Here is a 25,744-nt window from a genome sequence, read left to right on the forward strand (position 1 = left end):
TATTCAGCGAGATATGGTCATGAAAATCAGGGCTGAAAATCGATATTTATCGAATTTGGTTCGATTGAAGAGTTATCGAAAACATAGACAGAAATGCGGGGAGACGAAGAGACAGAGAGAGAGAGAGATAGACAGAGAGAGAGAGAGACAGAAAGAGAGAGCGAGAGAAACTGATATATATTCAGCGAGATATGGTCATGAAAATCAGGGCTGAAAATCGATATTTATCGAATTTGGTTCGATTGAAGAGTTATCGAAAACAGAGACAGAAATGCGGGGAGACGAAGAGACAGAGAGAGAGAGAGAGAGAGAGAGAGAGAAACTGATCTATATTCAGCGAAAATCAGGGCTAAAAATCGATATTTATCGAATTTGGTTGAATATCGAAAGCAAAGGGGGAAGAGAAAGAAACTTATATTTCGGGGCACTCGCTGACCCTTCAATGGGGTATACGAGGTCCAACGAAAAGCCGTCTGGGTCCGGGTCCGGTTGATAAGCCATTCCAGACGCTGGCCATAAGTGGTATGTACCCAATCAGCCGTCTGGTACGTGGCCCAGTTCCGTTCGGTGACTTCTCAACCGCTAACCACAAGCCAAACACACACACACACACACACACACACACACACACACACACACACACACACACACACACACAGAGACACTCGGGGTATCTCAGATTATTCCAAAGTTCAACTAATTAACGTTGTCGTCATATCTGGTAACGCGCTGTAATCCAGTTTTGGGCGCCAATTGGCGAGCTTATCGCCGATATCGGTATCTAAATCGCTATATATGTAGCTATAATGAGCTATAGCACCCAAAGTACATATTTGTCGACTTTGGGCCCGTCGTAATCGCATTTACGAGCTGCGCACCAATTTGTATTGGGGTACCCTCTAAAAATGTATATTTACAACATTGTAAATCAATTCAGAGTCGGGCTGTAACAGGCAATAAGGGTTCGTCGTAACTGTTTATTAGGCGCTCTAATAACACATACAATAACATCAACAAATTGTAAATCTAAACATGCTCAAATATTAAAGGTAAATATTTGCGTTTTATGCAATAGTTGTGCAGAATTTTGTATACCCTTTCCGAGAGGGTATTTCCATTGAGTTATCCAATTTGCCCCTCGATCAGATCCCATTAGATATATACATATTTAGCATTGTGAATTATCAAACAAAGTTTGAACCAATGCGTACCAGATTCTGGTTCAAACTTTGCTCGATCTCATTTCTGAAGATTAGGGATATTGCAAGTAAGTACATATCTTAAATATCGCAAACGCATCTTGAGCTTTACTCAATAGTTGTGCAGAATTTTGTATACCCTTTCCGAGAGGGTATTTCTTTTTGTACCAACAAATGGGTCTCATCCCATTAGGTATATATACATATGTATATCTTGAGTAGGCCCATTTTTATGGTCGTGTCCGTGTTTCCTTTCTTTGTTAACAACAAGAGCAACAAAAAGTTCAAACCAACGCGTGCCAGAATTCTGGTTCAAACCTTGGCTAATTTCATTTCTTTTAATTTTTAATGATATATCATTCAGCTTAGGGATCTTTTAAAGATTTATATCTTAAATATCTCTAAACGCTTCAATAATATGTAACTACGAACCAATTGAACCAATTCGGAACTAGTTTAGACTCCTTTTTGGGCTACTGATTCGATTCAAGGTTCGTTTCGACAAACAAAAAACTGAGTTCGAGTCGCGTTTCGCCTTCAGAACTGATGTCAGATTGAGTCAAAACAATCAATTTTGGAGCTAGGCACAAGTCGGGCGACTATATCATATATATATATATGTATGGAAAATATTAGTCGAAAATTAGTTTCCTGTTTGGAAAAAAAAGTATCTTAACATACTTTGTTGACTTATGAACATAACGACAAAATCTCAACAAGATCGGACAGCTTTATAATCTTTTTATATCAAATCAAAAATCTGTCTAGAACCTTAACTAAATGTCTGCAAGGGTATTTCAACTTTGACAGCCCGATAATAACATTTAGTTTTGTTTATTTATTTTTTTATACTCTTTTATCAGAGATAATGTCTGTTTAGCTAGACGGCAATAGAGCTATATTATCTGTGGATTGCGCCGTTTCGTAAGACTCCCTCCCAATACCTCCTAATGAAGTCACTCGCTCCAAATAACCGTTGCGTTGTCGGTTATTGACACTCATCGTTCTTATCGGGCCTCGGATTAATGTGCATATATGTACACACTTATGCACCATATTGGGTCCATAGTGTGTGCATGTAAAGTCCAGAGTTAAGTTCCATCTGGCTTCATTTCAAGCAATTCGTGTGTATCCGAAACAAAAAGGAAGAAGAGAAGAAGAGAGAACAGATGATATTTGTATGTATGTATGTGGACTTTGTACAGCGGAAAATACGGCATTCATTACGTTAATCATGCGTAATTTGGATGAGTCGCTGTTCGTACGCTTTTCATGTTTTCATTCCAGACGTTATCGCTCTTTCGACAAAAAAAAAAAAGAAGAAGAAGAATGTACTCAATGCGCATTTCTGTAGATTTCTGATTGTTGTTGTCCAGATAAGCAAGCCAAATAATCGTATGGTAAAAGTTTTCTAGAGGCGCTGAACGAACATTTAAGCCGTCTGTCAAATAAAAACTCTTATCACACGGATGGAGATATAGGGTTCTTGAGGTTGACCAAGTCTATTGATGCTTCATGCATAGGCATCTTTATAGATATATGTATGTACATTATGTAGTTGGGAGTACGTGAATATATCGATTCCCAAGGCATTCATTATCTAGCAACTGAGTTCGTTGGGTCTGTTGGTGGTTTTTTTTTTTGCCATACAACTTTATTTGAATAACTGGAAACGTGGAAGCTTATAAAAACCCTATAGAAATTGCTAGGCAAGTACATAAGATATGCCTGGAAGCGAATGCTATGTCAGATATTGGCTAGAACTCGAGTTATCTGAGTCTTTTGATGGTTATTATGTCTAACATATGCTATAAAACACGTTAGCTTTGAGATCTCCATGGAAAGTGCCTAGTAAATGGGTTTTATAGACATACATTATGAAGTCAGGTATAAACCGGCGTTACTTTAAGTCTATTGAGCATCTTTTTATAGATATTACTTGCCAAGCAAATGAAAGATGTCCAGAACCCGAGTTACTTGGGTCTATTTCAGCTTTTCGAATTGAATAAATATGTAGTGCATATTATTATTCGAACATATGAACTAATGGAACTCCTTGAGTATCAATTTCCAGTCAATATGTTGCCCAGAACTCGAGTTACTTGGGTCAATTCATTCCCAATTTAACTAGGGAGGGCAAGGCACCTGTTAAGCTCGGATAACGGTTAGCGTTAACCACTTGATGATCCTTAATGCAGTCACAGTCTGACTGGCTCGCTCGCTCGCGCTCGCTCTCCCTCTCTCTCTCTCTCTCGCCCCTTGTCTAGGGTGTGTGTGTGCGTGCCCCGTTTAAATGTTAAACGGAATTCGTCATGAAGCAGACCGACCGCAAGAGAAACAAGCAACAAGAAACAACAACATCGAAAGAAAAAGAAGAAAAAAAAAACAGCCAGACAATTGGACTTTGAACGCTCTACGTGTCGCCGCCGGCGTCGCCGTCTGCGTGGCTAATGACGACGACGACGCAGCAGCAGCAGCGCTGCCGCCGCCGCCTCCGTTGCGAAGCATTGAGAAAATTCGATGAGCGAGCGCCAAGTTTCATTTGTTGGACAGCAGCAGCAGCAGCAGCGGCAGCAGCAGCAAGAAGAACTCTTTGCTCTTTGACTAAATTTAGACAAGTTGCGGCCGCGAGCAAAGACCAACTCTTGGCATACGTCATTTCATACATACATATGCAAGCATATACGTATGTATGTATGTATGTATGTGTGTACATGCATAGTGCATACGCACACATGCTGCCATCTTGGGGGTACAGTTTGACATGCCACACGCGTCTATAGTTTAGGCAGCCGATCAACACGAGTGCACATGTACTTGCAAACTACACACAACAGATGTCGCTGCATGCACACACACACACACACACATAGAGAACGGCAGCGAATTTGTTTTTGCATTTTATTGCTGGCTGGGCCTGCTTTTTAGTTTGCCTCAATGACAAACGGTTAACTAAGCTTTGCATGAAAGCATGCACTGATAGTTATACACACACACACACACACACACACACACACACACACACACACACGCACACACTTATACAATTATATTGTTAATTCGCCGGCTGTGATGAACTTTGAGTTTAAGCAATGCTAATTTCTGCGCTTATTGCTGTTTTTTTTGTAGCGGTTCTCTGCTGCTTCTTCTCGGCCCGCTTCCGTTGCCGTTTGAGTTCTTCATGTTGTCTATTATAATAATCTATTTGTTTGTATGTATGCGCACACATGTACATACATATGTATGTATGCATGTGTGCATGTATGTGCGCAAGCTTTTTTCATATTTTGTTTTTGATTGTGTTTTTGTTTTTTTTGTTTTTGCTTCTCTTGTGTATTTTGTTGTTTGCTAAACGCAACCTTGATCTTTTATTTTTGGATGTGCGAATTCTAGAGCTGTGCGTGTTTGTGTGTGTCTGTGTGTGTGTGTGTGTGTGTGTGTGTGTGTGTGTGCTATAGATGTTGCTCTTGAACTGCACCAATAAACAATATGTGATAAGATTCGTGTAGTTCCTACATTTCAAATCTTTGGCACGCATTGGGAAAGTAGCTCAAGAACTGAAAAACTTCATATTATAAAATAGAACAGACAGACAATACTATCTTATCTTAAATTGTTGATGTACGTATGTACATATGTATGACATGCAGTGTTATATATACATACGTACATGTATGATGAACTGATTGACTGACTCAATGAGCGATTGTTTGAACAATTAGCTGACTGACTGATTGAACGACTGACTGACTCACTTAGTGATTGACTGAATGATTGACTGACTCAGTGACCAATTGACTGACGGACTGACTGATTGACTGACACAGTGTTTAACGGACTGACATTGATTGACTCACTGACAAATAGTCGGATAGACTGACTGATTGATTGACTCACTAATTGTCTGTCGGACTGACTGATTGACTGACTCAGTGTTTAACGGACTGACTGACTGATTGACTCACTGACCAATAGTCGGACGAACTGACTGATTGACTGACCAATTGTCTGACGGACTGACTGATTGACTGACTAGCTGACCAATAGTCGGACGGACTGACTGACTGACTAACCAATTGTTTAACGTACTGACTGATTGACTGACTCACAGACCAATTGTCTGACGAACTGACTGCTTGATTGACTGACTCACAGACCAATAGTCGGACGGACTGACTGATTGATTGACTCACAGACCAAAAGTCGGACGGACTGACTAATTGATTGACTCACTGACCAATAGTCGGACGAACTGACTGATTGACCGACTCACAGACCAATTGTCTGACGAACTGACTGCTTGACTCCTCGTCTGACGTACTGATTGATTGATTGATGGTCACCACACCGTAAAAACTCTATCAAGTACCCTTTTTTACAATAATCTGCCTATGTGAGTAGTAAGGAAAATTGATGTTAAGCGCTGCTATAAAACTTCTTTGTTCATCAAGCGATTTGCGTTAAACACATTTTCAAAGTTGAATGTAAAAAAAACCAAAATGTGTAAAGTGTAGGAACATATGATCCTAATGATGAAAACTTTGGATATTGGAATACACGAACCTGGGTGGAAATTCGGTGAAAACTGAGCGAAAAGAAAAACGAGAATGAGTAAGACATTTCTCCTTGGCAGATACATATGTGAGAATAGTGAAGTTCGTAAATGCTGATCTTGATGAAAATATCCTAGAAAACAGAATTTTCGACAGATCCTTTCTATTAAAGCTATATGATATTGTGCTCCGATGTTGTTACGAATTTGTATATATATATAAAGGAGCACAGTGAAACTTAAATATGATAGATAACTGAATATCTGAATATAGCTTTCCATAGAGGAACTTGCCAGCTATATGATATAGTGCTCCGATCAGGTCCGATCAAATGTACTGTCTGCAACCAAAAGACGGGATCTATGCAAAACTGGGAGACTAGAATAGAAACAGAGAGACTTTTGATGTTGATCTGGAATATATAATGTAGTATATATACATATTATATACTTTACGGGATCGGAGATGTCTCCTTTCTAACGCACTCTTGGCCAGGGCTAGGCCTATGATATCAGGTGATGTATATATATGTTTATATGTGTATAAATATTAGATATGCTTTCCTAGTATTTGCCAGTGTGCACATATTTGCCAATTGTGTTCGAAATGCAATACCACGTATCAGTTTACCAATCGCCAGTTATGGCTATTATTAAATTCCCATAGATATATATACACATATATATATATATATATTCGAAAAGTCAAGGAAACATTAGGTAAAAGACGGTAAATAATTGACTTGCGAGCAGGTAAAACTGCCGATTGTGTGCAGGTGGGGCGGGTCGCATGGTTCGGGGTCAGTTCGGGGCTGCGATTTATGCAGGATATTGGCGCTGGGAAGCGTGCCAGCTGTAATGCCGTTATGGTGGCCCAAACAACAAATAACAGTTAACCGCCAAACGGTTAACGGCTACAGTTAAATATGAACAACGAGACGATTAACATGTCCATAAGTCCGGTTGTCGGTCCGGCATTGCTGAGCAAATCGAATCCGGTTTTCTGCTGTTATCTATTCTGGAGCAGCCTGCTGATTCTCAAGATGATGTTAATGGCCTTGTTGACGGCACGTCAGCGCATCAAGACCAAAACCTTTGCCAATCCGGAGGATTTGAGGGTGGGCAAGACCAGCGATGTCCGTTTCAATGATCCCAATGTGGAGCGAGTGCGTCGGTGAGTCGAAAATCGAAAATCGAAAATCTCTTCCAAATTATCTCTTCAAATTACAAAACACATTTTCCATCGCAAGCCCATTTGTGACGTCACGCTGATTAAAGGGTCCCACACACGATGCATCATGCGTGTTCCATTTGATTCTTATGCATGTCGGCAATTTAAGCTTTTCTAGCTAAACTTGGCTATTTTCACAATTGAAACAAATGTTTAGCCGCTATTTATAGGCCTCTCCATGTTTAGTTATTCGCTGTATCCACCTTTAGCTGTTAAATAATTGATTCGTATTCTTGTTTCAAGTGGAAGTTGGCAACACTGACGTGTTGCATGACTTTCGCTCTCGCTCGCGCACACTGTTCCATGAGTCGCACACACTGTGCTACATTTACTAGAGTAGAAAGTGTGTGTGTCTATTTATAGTTGGTGGTAAAAGGGTAAATCGATATTCCTTAATTTTAATTTTACAGCCCTTTTAATCGATCCATATTTAATGCTATTCCTTTGTCACAGTTTGAAAGCCACTGAGCTCCAGCACAATTAAATACTTTCACTGGTTCCTTTTTTTGGCAAATGTGTCGTGTGTGGGCACCCAATTATTTGTTTACATTGCCAAATTGACACCCCCCCCTCTCTCTCTCTCTCTCTGTCTAATTGTAGAGCTCTAAAAATCGATCCATATCTAATGCGACACTCATGCATCCGCAAATTGCAATTTCCTTGTCACAGTTTGAAAGCCACTGAGCTCCCGTACAATTAAATACTTTCACTGGTTCTTTCTTTCGCAAATGTGTCGTGTGTGGGCACCCAATTCTTTGTTTACATTGCAAAATTAACATTACCCCCCCCCCCCCCTCACTCCATCACTCACACTCTCTCTCTCTCTCTTTCATTCTCTCTGACACACTCTGTTCATCTACATATTTGCAGGGCCCATCGCAACGATTTGGAGAATGTGCTGCCATTTTTGCTGATGTCCCTGGCCTACGTGGCCTGCGGCCCCCACCCCCTGACCGCCAAGCTGCTGATACGCATTGGCGCCAGCGCACGGCTGCTGCACACAATTGTCTACGCGGTGCTGCCGCTGCCGCAGCCGACGCGAGCGTTCAGCTTTTTCGTAACTTTTGGCATTGTGTGTTTCGAGGCGATCTATGTGCTCATCGCTGCCGTTAAATACATCTAAAATCTAAAAGGGGCGGCGGAGCAGCAGCAGGGGGGGCGTCGGTTTAATGAGCCGTTTAACATTTTATGTTCTGCCTTACACGCACACACACACATATGCACACACGCGCGAAATTTGGAACCAGTTTGGCCAGTTGCTGCTGGTCTGCTAGCTTGGAACTGGCTCCACATTGGATCACTTGCCAAAGCTCGCTTCAGCCGCACAGACAAAACACGCGCTCGCCATGTCCAACCCGATGCATAATATTAATATTAATAATAATAATAATAATGGCAGCCAACTGGCCAACATGGAGCTGCTGACACTGGACAATCCTGTCTTCTGTTGCTATCTCTTTTGGGCCACGGTGCTGGTGGCCAAGATGCTGCTCATGTCCCTGCTGACGGCGCTGCAGCGTTTCCGCTACAAGGTGAGTCCTGGCCAAACGCAGCCAGCTGCACTTGCTCATGTCGCATTTAACATTTTCACAGCTGCTGGGTCTGGTCCCACTGGCTGTGCGGCGCAAGGTAAATCCCTCATGCATATGTACAGTGTACAGTGTGGCACCCAAAAGCCCACTTTTTACTCTCACTCTCATTCACTCAAGCTGTCGATCAGAACTGCACTCAAGCACGGGAACTGCACTCAAACATTGAGTAAACGAGCTGCTCACCAAGCTCCTTAACATACATACTTCCATTCATAATCCTGCTCTCTTTGGCATCTGTTTTACTCTCGCTCTCATTTGCACGCTGAAGCGTCCCATACACTGTCGATCGCAATTACACGCAAGTTTGAGTGTCTTTCTCTCTCTCTCTTTAAAATGCACACTGAACGCTCTCTGTTAATGCAAGCCAGCATTGCGTGTGGCTCATGTTAACATTATTCAATTTACAATTTTTGTTTTCTTTAACATTACTGTTAATTACTTTCCCTTTCGCCCATACACTCAACATCGCAATTACACTCAACGCGCAAACGAGTGAGCTATTTTGCCACACACAAATGTGACGTGTGCGCGCTCGGCAATCCCCCCACCCAATCACCCTTGTTCTTGACTTTCCCTCTCGCTTGCACTTAAGCAAAATCTTAAGTGGAAATGGTTTCTGCTTACCTTCCAATCGGCGTATTCCAGTTAAAAATTGCCTGCTACCACTTTTCAGGTATTTCCCAACGAGGAGGATCTGTTCTTCAAGAACATTGAAGTGCAGTTCGATGATCCGCACGTGGAACGCGTGCGCAGGTGGGTTGCGTCCAGAAACAGGACCTGGAATAGGCAGACAGCTCACGCGCCCTCTCTCTCTCTCTTTCTCTCTCTGTAGAGCGCATCGCAATGACATGGAGAATATTTTGCCCTACTTTATCATGGCCTTGATCTATGTGTGCACCAACCCCAATCCCCTGGTGGCCTGCAATCTGTTCCGCGTGGCTGCCATTGCACGCATTGTCCACACGCTCGTCTATGCCGTCTATCCAGTGCCACAGCCATCGCGTATTCTCGCCTTTGCCACCATGATGCTGATTACCTTCTACATGGCCGCCGTAGTTGCCTTGCGTACCCTGCGTTTTATTTAAGTGAATTCAACAATTGTTAGATTTAAGAAATAGCGCCAACTTAGCGCGCGCGCTGACGTCACTGGCTCATATTGCCAGGGTAGCACAAACTGGTCTAGGGTTGCTGAGCTTTAAGGTTTTTTTTTTTTGTAATTGTACGCAAACTCAATAAATAACTTAGTAGCTGCACCAGCGCGCGTTTTGTGACGTCACAGCTGCAGCGTGATACTTGCAGGCAAACAGTGGCACGCTGACGTCACTGGCGCACGTTGCCAGGGCAGCACAAACTGGTCTAGGGCTGCAGAGCTTTAAGGTTTTTTCTTTGTAATTGTATGTTAACTCAATACATAAATAACTAGCTGCAACAGCGCGGGACTTTGTGACGTCACAGCTGCAGCCTTCCCGTGAGCGGGTAAACAGTGGATCGAAACATGCAATTGGTATCAACAATTTTGGTTTATGTTTTCCATTAAATTAACTATAATTAGCTTATATCTCAACGAAACAAAAAAAGAGAGAGTAATTTTAGTTAAGGAGCTCGGCGCAGCGACTACGAAGTGAGGGTCTGCCGCCTTATTCTAAGTACTCCGACCACACCGCCCAGCTCCAGCTTTAGATATTGAAGCCAGCATCGCGCATGCACTGCTTGTGCGCCTCAATGAGCTTTGTGCAGTTCTCCTCGCCGTTTTCCACAATGCTGCACAGCAGAAATGGTCAATTCATTATGAAAAAACCAGAATATGTTGCGTCATCTGCATTTACTTACCATTGATCACGTGCACGCTTCGTTTCGGGACAGGCACAGCAGGCTTTGCATTTGGGTTTGTCACCGCTGACACCGCCGGCGGCGGACGCTGTGTCTGTGGCCTTGAGCGCGGGCGCTGCAGCGGTCTCCACGACTCCGACTCCCTTGGATGAATTGCTGCCCATTGTGTTTGTGTTATTTACGCGTGACTTGAGACAAAAAAATGCGCTGCTATTAGTTTAATACGTTGCACTTTTGCTTGCCTTTGTTTATGTAATAAAACTTACCAAAAATCAAAATATATGTGCACTTTATTTCACCACAATTCTATTTATCGGCGCACACAAATAACAATTCAAGTTCACACACACACGAACATACGTCAAACAGCTGTGCCTTTGCCTATCGATAGGCAGCGCTGCAGCGCACGTGCTTGGCAGTGTTGTCCATCCGGCTTTTTTACAGTTAAATTTTGGCTTTTTTTTTTCGAGTGCAATTTAAGAACATTTCAGCGGGAATTCCGATTTTGTTTTTTCCCTTTTTTTTTTAGTTAATTTGATACTAAATTGTATTAAAGGGAACTTGTCACGCTTATTAAGATCATGATAGTACGGGGCATAAATATATATATAATTAAATGTTGCAAACAAAATATTTACGGGTAATAGTGAAGTAGATTACATTTGCGCATATTAACAAACAAATCTGCTGCACATACATATATATATGTACAGACTTTATTTTCAATTTTCAACCCGCAGCTAGCTTTTTTTCTGCTCAAAGGCCGACAGCACTGGCGATTATCGCGCGCAATGCAGGTCAACTATCGCAACTGTTATCGATATGCAAACAATGCAATGGTTTGTTTTTTTTTATTCGTGACTACAGTTAGCTAGATATTATTTATTGAAATAAAAGAGAGAATTATAACAACTGTTTTTTATACCGTCTCCATTTGCTGCGTTTTGGCGCCGCTTCCGCTTGCGGCTGCCGGCGGCTGCTTTAGCCGCTGCAGCATGTTGTGCGAGACCAAATCTAGCTTTAAATGCTGCACGCTCAAGGCGCTGCCATCCCAGTCGAGCAGCGCCTTGAATTTGGCCGCATCGCACAGGTTCAGCATTTCTGTGGAATGGAAAAAATGCAATTTGGTTTGTCTAATAAACCTGGGTTTGGCTGTCGCTCACCCATGCCGCCGCTTTGGTACTCGTTGCGCTCCTTTTCCAGCGTTATGTTAATAACATCACGACGCGCCGCGTGCTGATTGGCGCGATGTTTGCCAATTGATTGCTTTAGCGCGATTTGCGCCAGTTCCTCGTCGAAACGTTGCAGATAGAGCGCAATTAGATTCTCGAATTCCTGCGGATTAAGCGGCGTTGTTCGGCCCTCGTCGATGTGGCCCAGAAACCAGCTCAGCTTCTCGCCCATCAGATTGCTTTTAATGGCATGGCCGAGCCGCACTTTGTGCTTGTTGTTCTGCCGGCGCGCCTTCTTGCCGAGCGCCTTGGTCTTACGGCTGTTCGGGTGTTTGCATTTCTCCAGCTCCTTGCGCAAGTTCGTCTGCAATTATTATAACTACATTTATTATATTTGTTAAAAATAAATAAGATTTCCACGACTTGCCATTGTGGTGAGCACGTTGTTTTTGTTTGGTTCAGCTGTTGGCAGCTATCGATAGTACGGCTGCCGTTGGCGCTAGAGGGCGCAAGCGCAACGATAACCATTTTGATTTGCACAGTTGCAGTGTTGGCAATCTAGCCATTTTCACGTCAGCTCGCAGCTCAACGGCCGCAGCTATAAATTAATATATAAGCTGCAGGTGTACATTTTTTTTATTTCAGCCTAAGTAACATGACATAACTGTTTTAATAAATTTAGAAAAATGAATCTAACGAGCATGTGTTAGCATTTTTTTTGGCGTACCTAACAATACGGTCGCTAGGTGGAGCCATGGCAACGATCAGCCTACCAATTCGTGCATCACCGTGCACGGCAATCGATACTTTCGCCGCAGCCTATCGATATTGTGTCGTTAAACCGGTAGCTGGCGCCAGCGCGATGATCAGCTCCACCTGGCAAACAGCTGGCAAATGCAAAACAAACTCAGAGCCGCAAGTTCGCTTTATAAGGGCGATCATTAGGGGGCAGTTGAGTGGTTGTAACGCGTCGACGCACACATTTCGCAGCATTTAAAGGTATTTGATGTCCAGTTAAACAGCCAGCGCAGGCATAACACAAATGTGCTTCATCTAACACTTACAGGCCAGTCAAAACGCTTTAACCAACGCGGCACACATTATGGCAATGGCAACACACCTGCTCCGCAATGCCAGCACATATTGGCTGCTCAGAAACTGTCGTCGCTCGAGGCCACTCACTGTGAGTACATGCATTTATAATGATTTCAATTAAATACGTTTTCTATACACCTTTCTGATGGCTCTTGAAGAGCTGCTAAAGCGACGACAAACGGCAAGTTCGCGAAGTTCTGCAATGTTCTGTTATGTAATCGAATTCGCGCACAACAAGTGTCAATTCGAGCAGCCAATGGCCTGCATGCGTGCGAGCGCAATAGCATGCCTCTACGCGAAAGAGAGAGAGAGAGAGAGCGAGAGAGAGGGCGAGATAGAGAGGGCCAGTTGTGTTGCTGTTGTAGCATGAATTCCGAAAGGGGGCGCATGTTTACTTGACTTTACAATTCTATGCGCTGCACCCTATTTAATATATGTTCAAGAGAGGGTATATTGGGTTTTGAGAGTGTGCATGTAACATGTGGAGGAAGACACGCCATGGACATATATATACATGTATGCTCGATCAGTGTCTGTCTGTTTGTTAGAAGAATGAGATTAACTGTCAAAATATCGATAAATATCGATTTAAAGAGAATATATTTTGAGTAATATATATTTTTAGCTGTCTACAGGGTAACTGCCAGTCGGTCAGCCGCGACTCCTGTTTTTTGTAGAATTTGCACTTTGTATTGAAATTCGAATTGAACATTTGGAATTTGTATGTTGTTTGTTTTAAGCTGGCGCGTTGCCTGCACTTGACGCCCTGCCTGGAGAAGAAGGTGGCCTTCAACCTGAGCGACATCGGGGAGGGCATCAGGGAGGTGACCGTCAAGGAGTGGTACGTGAAGGTGGGCGACACCGTCGAGCAGTTCGACAACCTGTGCGAGGTGCAGTCGGACAAGGCATCGGTGACGATAACCAGCCGCTACGATGGCAAAATCACGAAAATCTATCACAGCATCGATGAGCTGGCGCTGGTCGGCAAGCCGCTGCTCGAGTTCGAGGTGGAGGATGCGGACGATGATGAGGACGGCAGCAGCAGCAGCAGCAGCGACAGCAGCGACATGGAGCCCGCTCAACCTAACGCTGGTGTCCAGGCTGGCGCTGGGCGTCACATAACCCCGGCCACGCCCGCCGTTCGCCGCCTGGCCAAGGAGCACAAGGTGAATCTGTTTGAGGTGCCGCCAACGGGCAAGAATGGACGCGTCCTCAAGGGCGATGTGCTCGAGTATTTGGGTCAAGTGCCGCCGGGCACAAATGTGCCCCATCCCAGCAATTTGATCAGGCAGGCGGCAGCGGCGGCTCCTCCAGCTGCAGCTGCTCCGGACGTGGCGGCGCCTGCGGATCGCGTCGAGCCGCTCAAAGGCGTTCGCAAGGCCATGCTCAAGTCCATGACGGAATCGCTGGTACGTTAAACGTTATACCCTGCTTTTGTTTTCCTTCTTAGCTATCAGTGTTAGCTCAACATTTTCACAAAATCGATAATTATCGATTGGCAGATGAGCTGCTTTGTGCATAATTGAAATTTATTTTTTTTAGCTCACGCTTTGCAGAGATTAATTAACTGTTTGCTTACGCTCCGCCGATTCCATGCAAGTTTTATAGAGATAGCGCTAAGCAACGATAAATATCGATTTTCAGTATCGATACTTTTAGCACATCTCTGAGAGTTACACAAAATTTGGTATGCTCGTTATATATATGTCATACGCAGACCACAGTTAGCTACTTTTCCCCCGATAACTCTTCCATTCTGCACAAATCGATATATATCGATATATATCGATTTTCGGTTTCGAGCTCTTAAGCATATCTAGGAAATTTAAAGAGCTGACGGCACCAAATTTGGCTTATATATCAAACCCAGGCCACGTTTATCTCATTTTTAAGCGATATTTTTATAAAAATCGATAAATATCGATTTTAAAAGTGAAGTTTTCGCTGTGGCTATAACACTAGTTGCATGCAATTCGTTAAGTATGTTTTTGTGTAGCCCGCGCAAAGCAAGTTACTAGAAATTAATCGTGGTTTCCTACAAATCGATAAACATCGATATCTCCAAATCGATAAATATCGTTCTTAAGCCTTGTCTCTTTGAGCATAACTCTGTGATCTTAAGAGCTAAATATATGAAACTTGGTATATAGATTCGCAATACATTTCTTCACCCAAAAACAGAAATATTTGGAGGAATAGATGTTCCATAGTGCGAGGCATTTAAAGCATTTTCTTGTTTTCACAGAAAATTCCACATTTTGCGTACAGCGATGAGATCGACATGTCGAATCTGGTTAAGTTTCGCGCCCAGCTGCAGTCGGCTGCCCAGGAGCAGGGCGTGCCCAAGCTAACCTTTATGCCGTTCTGCATTAAGGCGGCCAGCATTGGCCTGGCCAAGTATCCGATTGTGAACAGCTCCCTGGATCTGGTCAGCGAGTCGATTATCTACAAGGGTGTACACAACATAAGCGTGGCCATTGACACGCCGCAGGGCCTGGTCGTGCCCAACATTAAGAACTGTCAGGCGAAGGGCATCATTCAGATAGCCAAGGACCTGAATGCTCTTGTCGAGCGCGGACGCACTGGCTCCCTGACCCCAGCGGACTTTGCCGATGGCACCTTCTCCTTGTCCAACATTGGCGTTGTAAGTGGCTGCACACTGAACTCATGATACCCTTGCCGACGGGATTATCTAGTATTCTAGTATTGTCAGTAAATCTGAACCGGAAGTACATGTATTCTTGATTGACATACTGACTGACTGACTGATTGATTCATTACCTTAACTGACTGAGTGACCAACTGAACGAATGATTGACTGGCTGTTTGACTAACTGATTTTCGAACTAATTGATTGACTAACTGATTTATTGATTGATTGACTGTGTGGCTATGATTGATTGTGATTGTTTGACTGACTGACTGACTAATTGACTAACTGACTTAATGATTGATTTACTGACTCTTTGATTGACAGTCTGATTGACATACTGAATGACTGATTGATTCATTACCTTAACTGACTGAGTGACCAACTGAACGAATGATTGACTGGCTGATTTTCTAACTAATTAACTGACTAACTGATTTATTGATTGATTGACTGAGTGGCTATGATTGATTGTGATTGTTTGACTGGCTGACTAACTGACTTAATGTTTGATTTACTGACACTTTGATTGACAGTCTGGCTTAATAACCGATTGACTATCTAATTGACTGAGTGACTGATTGACTGAATGTACGATTGATTGTGATTGGTTTACTTGCTGGCCAACTAGCTGAATGATTGATTGATTGTCTGGCTGACTGATTGACTAACTAACTGATTGACTGACTTACTGAATGATAAATTGCCTGGTTGTTTGACAGACTGACAATTTGACTTACTAATCAGCCTGATTGATGGCTTGGCTAAATGTTTGACTGTTTTACCGATTGATTGACTGATCAACTGATTAACTGACTAATTCACTGATTCATTTACTGATTACCTGGTTGATTGACTTACTGATTGAAGGACCGATTAAATCACTAACAGAATGACTGATTGATTAACTGACTGAGTGACTGTTCGGCGTACTAACTGATTGACAGAGTCGTTGAGTCATTGGGGAACAGAACATAGACAAATCTTTAATTCGAGTTTTAAAAGTTTAGGGCTACTAAATCTGTAGCTGTCTGTCAGGCTATACAATTGTTGTCAAACTGGCCTTAAATGTTTTTACCTGGTTCTATCTCATCTCACAGGTGGGCGGCACCTATACGCATCCGTGCATCATGGCGCCCCAGGTGGCCATCGGGGCCATGGGAAGGACCAAGGCTGTGCCGCGTTTCAATGATAAGGACGAGGTGATCAAGGCGCACATCATGAGCGTCAGCTGGTCGGCGGATCATCGGGTCATCGACGGCGTCACCATGGCCAGCTTTTCCAATGTCTGGAAACAGCATCTCGAGCAGCCGGCGCTCTTTTTGCTGCGCTAAGCCCGCGACCAGGGCCAGCTCCAGGGCCAGGGCCAGGGCCAGCTCCACTGATCAACCGTTAAGGCTGTTCTCTTGCATTTATTTACAAAAAACATAGGAAAAACCTCTACAACAACAACAGCAACTCAGTTTGGCCGCCATGTGACGCACTTTTCCTAACCAACTCCCCCTCAGAATGTGCATTTATAGCGGGAGACGCCGCCCATGCGGTCTCCCCTCTAGCTTTAAGCTCGTCGCGCACATGGCCCCCATTAAAAAAAAAAACAAATAACAAAAAGGAAAACAATTCAAAAACAAAAAACATTTCTTAATTCAATTGTTGTAGTTTCTAATGCAGTCCAACTGCAATTTTGTGTATATTTTAAATTTATATATATATATCTATTTTTTATGTTCTAACGTTGTAAATGTTTGTCCAATAAACATCCAAGGATTTAAGCAAAGCGATTCGTCAGCTGCTGCTGCTAATCTAGCTTTTTTTATGGCTGAATTTAGCCTGATTTAGTAGTTGCTTAATTGATCAAGAGACGAAACCATGAACAAAGAGCCAAAGCTTGTGAAAATCGGACGAGATTTCATCGAGTTATGGGCGTGGGAAATTTTGAGCTATGCCTGAGTTTGGGGATGGGAAATTTTGACATATTTGAGGGTCTCATTTTCACATGAATTTCGACCAAGAATAATGTTTCTAGATTTAGGTGAACAATTGATCTAGAGGTCAAGCCATGAACAAAGAGCCAAACCTCGTGAAAATCGGATGAGATTTCATTGAGTTATGGGGGTGGGAAATTTCGAGCTATGTATGTCTATATAGGAGATTTAAGGTTACAATTTTTACATGAATTTCGACCAAGAATAATGTTTCTAGATTTAAATGCCAAATTTATCTAGATCTCAAACCAAGAACAAAGAGCCAAACCTCGTGAAAATCGGATGAGATTTGACAAAGTTATGGGGATGGGAAATTTTGAACTATGTTTGTTTATATAGGATATATGAGGGTGCAATTTTCAGATGATTTTCGACTAAGAATAAAAATGTCGGTTTTAAAATGGATTTCTATCATTAACTTTTTCACCCATTTCCCGCTCATTTACCCAATTGTCCAGTTGGGACAAAAAGTTTTATATATAGAGATAAATATATATTTGTAATTGTATACTCACCTGTAAACTCTCTCGCAGGATTATTTTATTGTCATCGGAAGGCGGGCGACAAACTTTTATAAATAAATGCACTGAAAACACTAAACTGAAAGAAAAGCAGAAAAATGGTTTATTAGTGCAAATACGGCTTGTTTGTTGAACCTGATTTGAATTTGTGAGAATCGCGTAGAAGAGCAATATTTATAAATACGTTTACTTTTCAGCTCAGCTGAGCTCAGCTCAGTATTCAAATGCATGCAAACCAATATGCATTCATATGATTGTAATAGTTATTACTTTTGTTAATAATAATTGATTATATTTGTAATACGTACCAGTTGATTCAATGGCCTCCGCCAAAGCCACAGACACTGCCTCCAGCAAGTTGATACCGACTCCTCATTCGCTAAAGCTGCCGTCTCCTCCATAGTTAAGGCCACCGTCTACTTCATCGTTCGAGCCGCCTCCTCCTTTGCTCAAGCTGCCGTCTCCTCTATAGTTGAAGCCGCCTCCTCTTATGCTTAAGTTGCCGCCTCCTCCAATATTCAAGCCGCTGCCTCTACCACATAAAGTGAAGCCCGTAGACTTTTCATACGACCTACTTGAATTCATGAGAATCGCGTAGTAGGGCATTAGTTAAGATTACGTTTTTTTTTAATACACATACATACACACATATTCACACATGCATATAAATACACTCATATATTTATACATACATACATACATACATATATACATACACACATACATACATACATACATACTTACATACATACATACATACATACATACATACATACATACATACATACATACATACATAGATACATACATGCATGCATACATACATATATACATACATACATACATACATACATACATACATACATACCTACATACATACATACATACATAAATATTTACATACATACATACATACATACATACATACGTACATACATACATACATACCTACATACATACATACTTACATACATACATACATACATACATACATACATACATACATACATGCATACATAGATACATAGATACATACATACATACACACACACTTACATACATACACACATACATACATACATACTTACATACATACATACATGCTTATATAAATATATACACATATACATACATACATACATACATACCTACATACATACATACATACATACATACATACATACATACATACATACATACATACATACATACCTACATACATACCTACATACATACATACATACATAGATACATAGATACATACATACATACATACATACACACACACATACATACATACATACATACACACATGCATATATAAATATATACACATATACATACATACATACATACATACTTACATACATACATACTTACATACATACATACATACATACATACATACATAGATACATACATACATACATACACACACACATACATACATACATACATACATACTTACATACATACATACATACGTACATACATACATACATACATACTTACATACATACATACATACACACATACATACTTACATACATACATACATACATACATAGATACATACATACATATCTACATACATACATACATATAAAAGTCCACATAAAAAAAAACCAGACAAAAAAAAAAAAAATAACACTACACTGCTAGCTAAGCATGAAAACTGCAGAGCCTACTTGAATTCTTGAGAATCGAGGAGGAGAGCACTTGACAGAAATTCGTTTTATTTAAATTTGCAGCACAGCGACAAATAAGCTTTGTCTGCGTTTAATATTAGAAAGCAAATATGTTTGCATACATATATACATGTGAGCATACATACATGCATGCATATACTAACACACATACGCCCACGCACACACACACACATGTAAATATATATAATACTTATATCCTTCGTACAAAATACTATTATAATTACAGACAATAATACAAACATACATACATATGTATATACTTATATACATGTTTATACACATTCATGTTATACATACATACACACAAAAACACATTTACATACATTCATAAATTCATATTGTCATACACGACATAATACATATACACATACATGCACACGTAAATACATACATACATAGGTACATACATACATACATTTCGACCTATTTGAGGGTCCCATTTTTACCTGAATTTTTACCAATAAAATTGTTGCCAGATTTAGATGCCAAATTTATAAACACTTCTAGTTGGTTGCCTATTTAGCTGTTTTATAGCTATATATTGTTTGTTGGCTAGCTGTTTTTATGTGAGAAGCAATTTAAAGGATTTTTCTTGTCCAACAAATTCCAATTTAAGAGTTATTTATAGCATTTTAAGGCTACATTTTCTTTGCAGCTAAGATTTGTGTTCTTGTTTTTTCAATTATAGAGTTGTCGCTACCATTTGTAGCCATTTTATCCGTTTAGCCGTTTTACGGCTAAATTTATCTAGCACGCAAATTGTTTTTATCTTAAAAGCTGGTACAGCTAACGTAGCCATTTAACTGCTAGATTTTTTTCGCAATTCATAGCTATTTTGTGACTAGGTTTGGCTAATTGTCCAACTGTTGCCAAGCCAAGCAGCTGCCTTCTTAGCCATTTTACAGCTAAATTTTGTGTATGGCTAACTTCCTCGTTCAGAGTTCGAGCTTTCATTGCAGTTAAATAGTTAAGCTTAAATTGAAGCCCTAAAGTAGTATAAGAGAAAATGCCTAATGACTGCCGCAAGGCAGATTTTTTTTGTACACATACCACAATACGAAATAATACTACAGAGTGTGCTCCAACACGCGCACGTATACACACTTATACACACTTGTACACACTTGTACACACTTATACACATTTACTTTGGCTTTGGTTTTATTTTCGCTTGACTCGCGTCTATTTTAGCTCAATTCCAAGAGCAAAGCGGGGCGGCGTTTTTGGGTTTTTACACGCACGCACACACACACACACACACACACATACACAGCTCAGTTGTCGTTGTTTGTGCATTGGAACGCACGTGGCTGGCAGGAGGCATGCGCAGTGACTGGAAGCGGAATCCAACAAGTGCGGCATAGAAATGAGTAGAGAAATAAAAAAGTGGCTAAGCGCCAAATGGCCGACTGGCGCGCACGGCATTTCCAGTCTGGCAACGGCCAAATGCACGCGTATAGGAATTTCAACATGCGGCCACACAATAGCCACCACAATTCACCACAATCCACCACACCACACAAAACACACACAACGGGCCCGCGTCCTGGATGCTTATTAGTCACAGTAATCAGTTATACGACGAACAGCGCGCTGCACAGACGCTTTAACGGCAGTTGACAAATAGCACAGTTGCCAGTTGGAGCACAGTAGCTGCATTTGAGCAAAACGCTGCTTGTGGAGAGCAAATAAATAACAGTTAACCGTGTGCCTATTGCTTTTGAGCGCGTGTTTCATTTATTTTTTTCTTGTTCTTGTTCTTGTTGTTGTTATTGTTGTTGCTGCTGTTTGCGTACTTTTGTGTGGCGCGTGCTTTGCTGTTATACTGCACTCTCCCCAGCGCAACAATTGTATTGCATAGAAAATGTTGACGCATTGAGCTGATTGACAACAATAATTGCCTGACGAACTGGTAAGTAAATTATTGCCAAAACTGTGCTATGTTTTTCTTAAAACTGTGTTCCCATAAAATTACACGCAGCTCTGCATGTGTGTGTGTGTGTGTGTGTGTGTGTGTGTATACTACTACAACAACAATAGCTTAGGTATCGACACATTCATTTCTGCTGCTGCTACTGTTGTTGTCATTGCTTTTGTTACTGCTGCTGCTGCTTAACGATTTTTCCAGTGACCTTGTTGCGTACGCGAACGCCCGCTGCGTGTGCGTGTGTGTGTGCGAGTGAGTACGCATGCTGTGTATGTGTGTGTCATTGTTACTCCCGCTCTGCTGCTTAGCCTTGTCAACCCACCTCACTAGCGTCGCGTATTTTTGGCTGGCTTGGAAGTCCCAGCTGTCGGCGCAGCGGCGTTCATTTTGCGTTTGCTTTTGCTTTTGCCTTACTTTTTTTTTTTGCTTTACGTTTATAGCACACTTTCGAGCGCATTTCGCATTAAATGCGGGCATTTGTCTGTGTGCGTGTGTGTGTGTTTGTATTTGCTTTGGCCTTTGGCTTTACTTATTTTCCAATGAATTTTTTATGCATCATTTTTATGTTTTGTTGCCCACTTTGCATTAATTGAATTTGCTCATCACATTTCGCGCTTGTTACTTGTTTTGTGTGTGCGTGTGTGTGTACGATAAGCTTTCACAGCTTGGCTGTCACATTTTGTGGCCTTGATGATGTGGCTGGCTGCTCCGTTGGCTTTGCTTCAGCTTCAGCTTCAGCTCTGCTGCTTCCTCTTTCCCACTCCCCATTCCCCATTCCCCATTCGCCATTCACTCGCTGTTGCTGTCTCTGTCGCTCTGCTTGGCTTTGACCATCAGCCTGGCAGAACGCAATGCAATTGCCGAGCCTTTTATCGATTTTCTGGCCCAACAGCTAACAACTGGGCACGTGCGAGCCAACAACAACAACAAGTCATTCACACCACTCGACAGGCCCCAGGCGTGCACACACACACGCACACCCACACGCATACCCACATGCATGCTTACACATGTAAAACGAGTCGCATAGCGTCAAATTAATTGAAAAAGCAACGCCCGAGAGACGTCGCCTCAACACTCGAGTTCATAAGTAAGTGGCCCAGCGAGCCGCAGACGGCGACGTCGACAGCGACAGCGACGTTGACAGCGACGGCAGCTACCCTTCGTCCAGTTCTTAAAGCAGTTGACGTGCAGCTGATTTGACGTAGCATACTTTTGTGCTGCACTAAGGCTATATCACGGACGGCTCGACAGACGGACAGACGGGCAAAGCAACAAAGAAACAGAGCAAAAGCAGCACAGACTGCATATACTCTGCAACACAAGTGAGTCCAGCTAAGGCATAACGCTTGCACTCAAAGCGAGAATGAAAAGTTAGAGTAGATATCTACTAAATGTGCAGCATATTTGAACGAATCCTTCCATGTTGGTCTTACAGTTGGCACAATTTATAGAGCTGTAGAAACAACGTACAAGAAGAAGTGCCACAGTGGGGTGTTAGCGACTGGGAGATACCCTAGACCAAGCGTTACAAATATTCTACGAGGCGCAGGGCAAGGTAAAAAGTGATAAATCTCAATATATAAGACTGTTTGTCCTGACTGACTGACTGACGGACTGACTGACTGACTGACTAATTGACTTACTGACTGACTGATTGACTTACTGACTTACTGACTGATTGATTGACTTACTGACTTTTTGACTGACTGACTCATCGAATGACTTATTGACTGACTGAATAATCGACTGACTGACTGACTTTTTGACTGACTGATTGGTAATGAACGCACAGCCCAAACCGTAAGACCTGAGAAACTTAAATTTTCACTGTAGTTACCTTACGTGATGTAGGTGCACGTTAAGACGGGCTTTCGGGAAATTCCACCCGCATGTGTGGAAAAATCGCGAAAAACGTTTGCATGAAAGCTTTTAGCTTACCATCCGATCGGCCTGGAAATCTTTTTCAAAGATCTTTGTGAGAATTTATTTATTGGCGCACGAAACGTTCCACGGACAAGGTCGGACAATACCCGATAGTATATATAAATAGGTATATATATTTAGCCAATTTGGTGACTCTGGCTCCTATAAGCTGCAAGAGTTGTATATCGATAACGATATTTATCGATCTTATGTTAACCGGGCATTGATTTGATATACTCGGGCCATGACTTCGAAATCTTAAAGTCTCTAGCTCTGACATCGCACAGGCAGAAGGACGAACAGACTAAGGACGAATTTACAGTAAGAAGTCATATAAGGTTTTCCTTTGTCCGCTTCTAAGAATGCATTTTCAATGGAAAAAGTAATAGATGTTCAAGGGAACTTTTGCTTTACACACTTTTCCTGCTTTGTGCTGTTGATGCTGCCTTTTGCTTGTTGCATAATTGGGCACAATATCGGCAAAAACTTGTTACCCAATTTCCTAGAAATATTTCAAATAAAAGAGGAATTTTATATATGAAAAGTTCCTAAGTCAAGGACGCAGCAAATTTTTAGAATGAAAACCAGCCCAAAGGGCAATCGATTCAATTAACTTCTTTCTTTAAGTCGAATAAATTCTTGGCTTTATTTCAGGAAATTCTATTTATACTTTCTAAGGGTACTTCTTGGGTCGGTGTCTATTGCGTTCTTTAAGGGCCTTCTTTATGCGCAGTTGCTTGAGTTGCTTTGAGTTTTATTGTTAAGCTTATTGTGACACAGTATTTTCCCGTATTTTCCTACATTTCCTACTCGTCATTTCCGCCTCGCTGACAGGCAAAATAACTTTTGACAGATTGTCGTTATTGTTGCAATCTTTCTTGTTCTTTTTGTACCTCTTCTCTTCCTTATTTTTGCTGGCTTATGCAACGCGCAAAATGAAACAAAGTGAGTCAACAATTTTAAGGCGCTTGCAACGCTTGCAACGAGAGACTTTCCGAGAAGCTTACAAGTTCCTAGAGCTTATGAAGAGACAAAAATATCCTTGACGGTGTTCAGTTTCTATTGAATACAAAGGCGAGACTCTTTCCTTTAAATACAGTTCAGAAGTTTCAATATTGATGGATCTATTGTCAACGTTGAGCAGGTAATTTCACTTGATTTGGGAAAGACAGCAAATGCTTTTAGCATATTGACAGCTTGTCCAAATCGTTAATAGACCAAAGAGAAATGCGCTCAACCTATTTAAGTTGCTTAACACGACTAGCAGATACCCTGCAGCTAGCTGCAACAAGCTATCCTCTGCTGCTTCTACTTACAAGAGAGCCACACACTATAGTTCGGTGCTTATTGTCCGATCTTTATGCACTTTTCAGAGCCTAGTTAAAGATCTTAAATGTATGTAAATATCTAAGTACAGGGCTTTAGCTGTGACAAATGAGTATGTATTTCTGTGAAGCTTAGGGAAGTGGGGAATATAATGGATGTATATGCCAGACGAGAGGCTAAGTAAGAGTTTTGCTTGGCAAATGTTGTGTTAACATCGATATTTATCGATGTTCTGTAAATGGGAAAAGATTTCGAAAAGAAAAACAAGTTCTTATGCTTATGATACACGAGAATCCCTTCCCAAGGATATATTCAAGACTCTAGCTCCTTTAGCTTGCTTTATAATTGCGCTCGCACAGACGACGAGTTGAACATGGTTAGATCGTATCAGTTCGTGCTGAATATATATACTTTATGCATATTTGATGAGCTCGCAGCTGCTTGCTTCAGCGCTCGCCTTTTTTTTGTAATACATTTTGATTGGTTTTAGGGCGGAGCCAATTTGGCATTGATTGGGGCGTGATTAATTTTTAATAGTTTGTCCAACATTTTGCCCAACTCTTGTCGGCCAATAATGACGGCTATTCTGGGAAACAATTATATTCGTGCCATTTGACAGGGGCTAGTTAAATATTCATGATGCGACCAGAAATGATAGCTTAGATTAGAGCATAAATATTTGATTTTTAATGACAACTTTCTGTGAGTTTCTGAAGCTTGTTTAACGTGGCTTAACCAACACTGGTTGATTAATTGCAACTTGCTGTGAGTTTGTGAAGCTTGTTTAATGTGGCTTAACTAACACTGGTTGATTAATTGCAACTTGCTGTGAGTTTGTGAAGCTTGTTTAATGTGGCTTAACCAACACTGGTTGATTAATTGCAACTTGCTGTGAGTTTGTGAAGCTTGTTTAATGTGGCTTAACCAACACTGGCTGATTAATTGCAACTTGCTGTGAGTTTGTGAAGCTTGTTTAATGTGGCTTAACCAACACTGGCTGATTAATTGCAACTTGCTGTGAGTTTGTGA

The 25,744-nt window shown here is 41.6% G+C and overlaps 6 protein-coding genes across 20 annotated transcripts in view; 4 read left to right on the plus strand and 2 right to left on the minus strand.

The window, feature by feature from the left end:
- The first annotated feature begins 6,556 nt into the window (after window positions 1-6,556).
- LOC135440791 (microsomal glutathione S-transferase 1) lies at window positions 6,557-8,105 on the plus strand. The gene is made up of 2 exons (XM_064700137.1): window positions 6,557-6,925; window positions 7,853-8,105. The coding sequence occupies exons 1-2, from the start codon at window positions 6,678-6,680 to the stop codon at window positions 8,103-8,105; spliced, it is 501 nt and encodes a 166-aa protein (XP_064556207.1). The 5' UTR covers window positions 6,557-6,677.
- Window positions 8,106-8,204: 99 nt separating this feature from the next.
- On the plus strand, window positions 8,205-9,769 carry LOC135440790 (microsomal glutathione S-transferase 1). 2 transcript variants are annotated; one of them, XM_064700135.1, is made up of 4 exons: window positions 8,205-8,514; window positions 8,576-8,611; window positions 9,248-9,327; window positions 9,407-9,769. In XM_064700135.1, the coding sequence occupies exons 1-4, from the start codon at window positions 8,329-8,331 to the stop codon at window positions 9,657-9,659; spliced, it is 555 nt and encodes a 184-aa protein (XP_064556205.1). In that variant the 5' UTR covers window positions 8,205-8,328; the 3' UTR covers window positions 9,660-9,769. The 2 variants fall into 2 exon arrangements, with proteins under 2 accessions (XP_064556205.1, XP_064556206.1); XM_064700136.1 differs by lacking the exon at window positions 8,576-8,611 and having other exon boundaries at window positions 8,210-8,514.
- A 306-nt stretch (window positions 9,770-10,075) lies between these two features.
- On the minus strand, window positions 10,076-10,809 carry LOC135440792 (cytochrome c oxidase copper chaperone). Of its 2 annotated transcripts, none has more exons than XM_064700138.1 (3): window positions 10,671-10,809; window positions 10,405-10,592; window positions 10,076-10,335 (listed from the first exon to the last, which is right to left on the minus strand). In XM_064700138.1, exons 2-3 carry the CDS (start codon window positions 10,566-10,568, stop codon window positions 10,251-10,253), a joined length of 249 nt encoding a protein of 82 aa, XP_064556208.1. In that variant the 5' UTR covers window positions 10,569-10,592; window positions 10,671-10,809; the 3' UTR covers window positions 10,076-10,250. The 2 variants fall into 2 exon arrangements, with proteins under 2 accessions (XP_064556208.1, XP_064556209.1); XM_064700139.1 differs by having other exon boundaries at window positions 10,405-10,611; window positions 10,671-10,790.
- A 407-nt stretch (window positions 10,810-11,216) lies between these two features.
- Window positions 11,217-12,165, minus strand: LOC135440847 (translation machinery-associated protein 16 homolog). Its single transcript, XM_064700223.1, has 3 exons — window positions 12,004-12,165; window positions 11,568-11,940; window positions 11,217-11,505 (listed from the first exon to the last, which is right to left on the minus strand). Exons 1-3 carry the CDS (start codon window positions 12,004-12,006, stop codon window positions 11,324-11,326), a joined length of 558 nt encoding a protein of 185 aa, XP_064556293.1. The 5' UTR covers window positions 12,007-12,165; the 3' UTR covers window positions 11,217-11,323.
- A 171-nt stretch (window positions 12,166-12,336) lies between these two features.
- Window positions 12,337-16,685, plus strand: Dbct (Dihydrolipoamide branched chain transacylase E2). Its single transcript, XM_064700221.1, has 5 exons — window positions 12,337-12,575; window positions 12,643-12,759; window positions 13,412-14,080; window positions 14,917-15,315; window positions 16,422-16,685. The coding sequence occupies exons 2-5, from the start codon at window positions 12,679-12,681 to the stop codon at window positions 16,653-16,655; spliced, it is 1,383 nt and encodes a 460-aa protein (XP_064556291.1). The 5' UTR covers window positions 12,337-12,575; window positions 12,643-12,678; the 3' UTR covers window positions 16,656-16,685.
- Window positions 16,686-21,123: 4,438 nt separating this feature from the next.
- Rab3-GEF (Rab3 GDP-GTP exchange factor) overlaps window positions 21,124-25,744 on the plus strand; it is a 36,402-nt gene continuing 31,781 nt past the window's right edge. For 8 of the 13 annotated variants that reach the window (XM_064700140.1, XM_064700143.1, XM_064700144.1 and 5 more), the window contains exon 1: window positions 21,125-21,448. The gene's annotated coding sequence lies outside the window, so the exon portion shown is untranslated. Of the gene's footprint in view, window positions 21,449-25,744 lie in introns of all 13 variants that reach the window. The other 5 variants (XM_064700146.1, XM_064700141.1, XM_064700145.1 and 2 more) reach the window with 2 other exon arrangements.

This window comes from Drosophila montana, unplaced genomic scaffold (assembly GCF_035044405.1).
Source record: "Drosophila montana isolate Dmon_TW-CO22-7 unplaced genomic scaffold, ASM3504440v1 contig_1687_1, whole genome shotgun sequence".
NCBI lineage: Eukaryota > Metazoa > Arthropoda > Insecta > Diptera > Drosophilidae > Drosophila > Drosophila montana.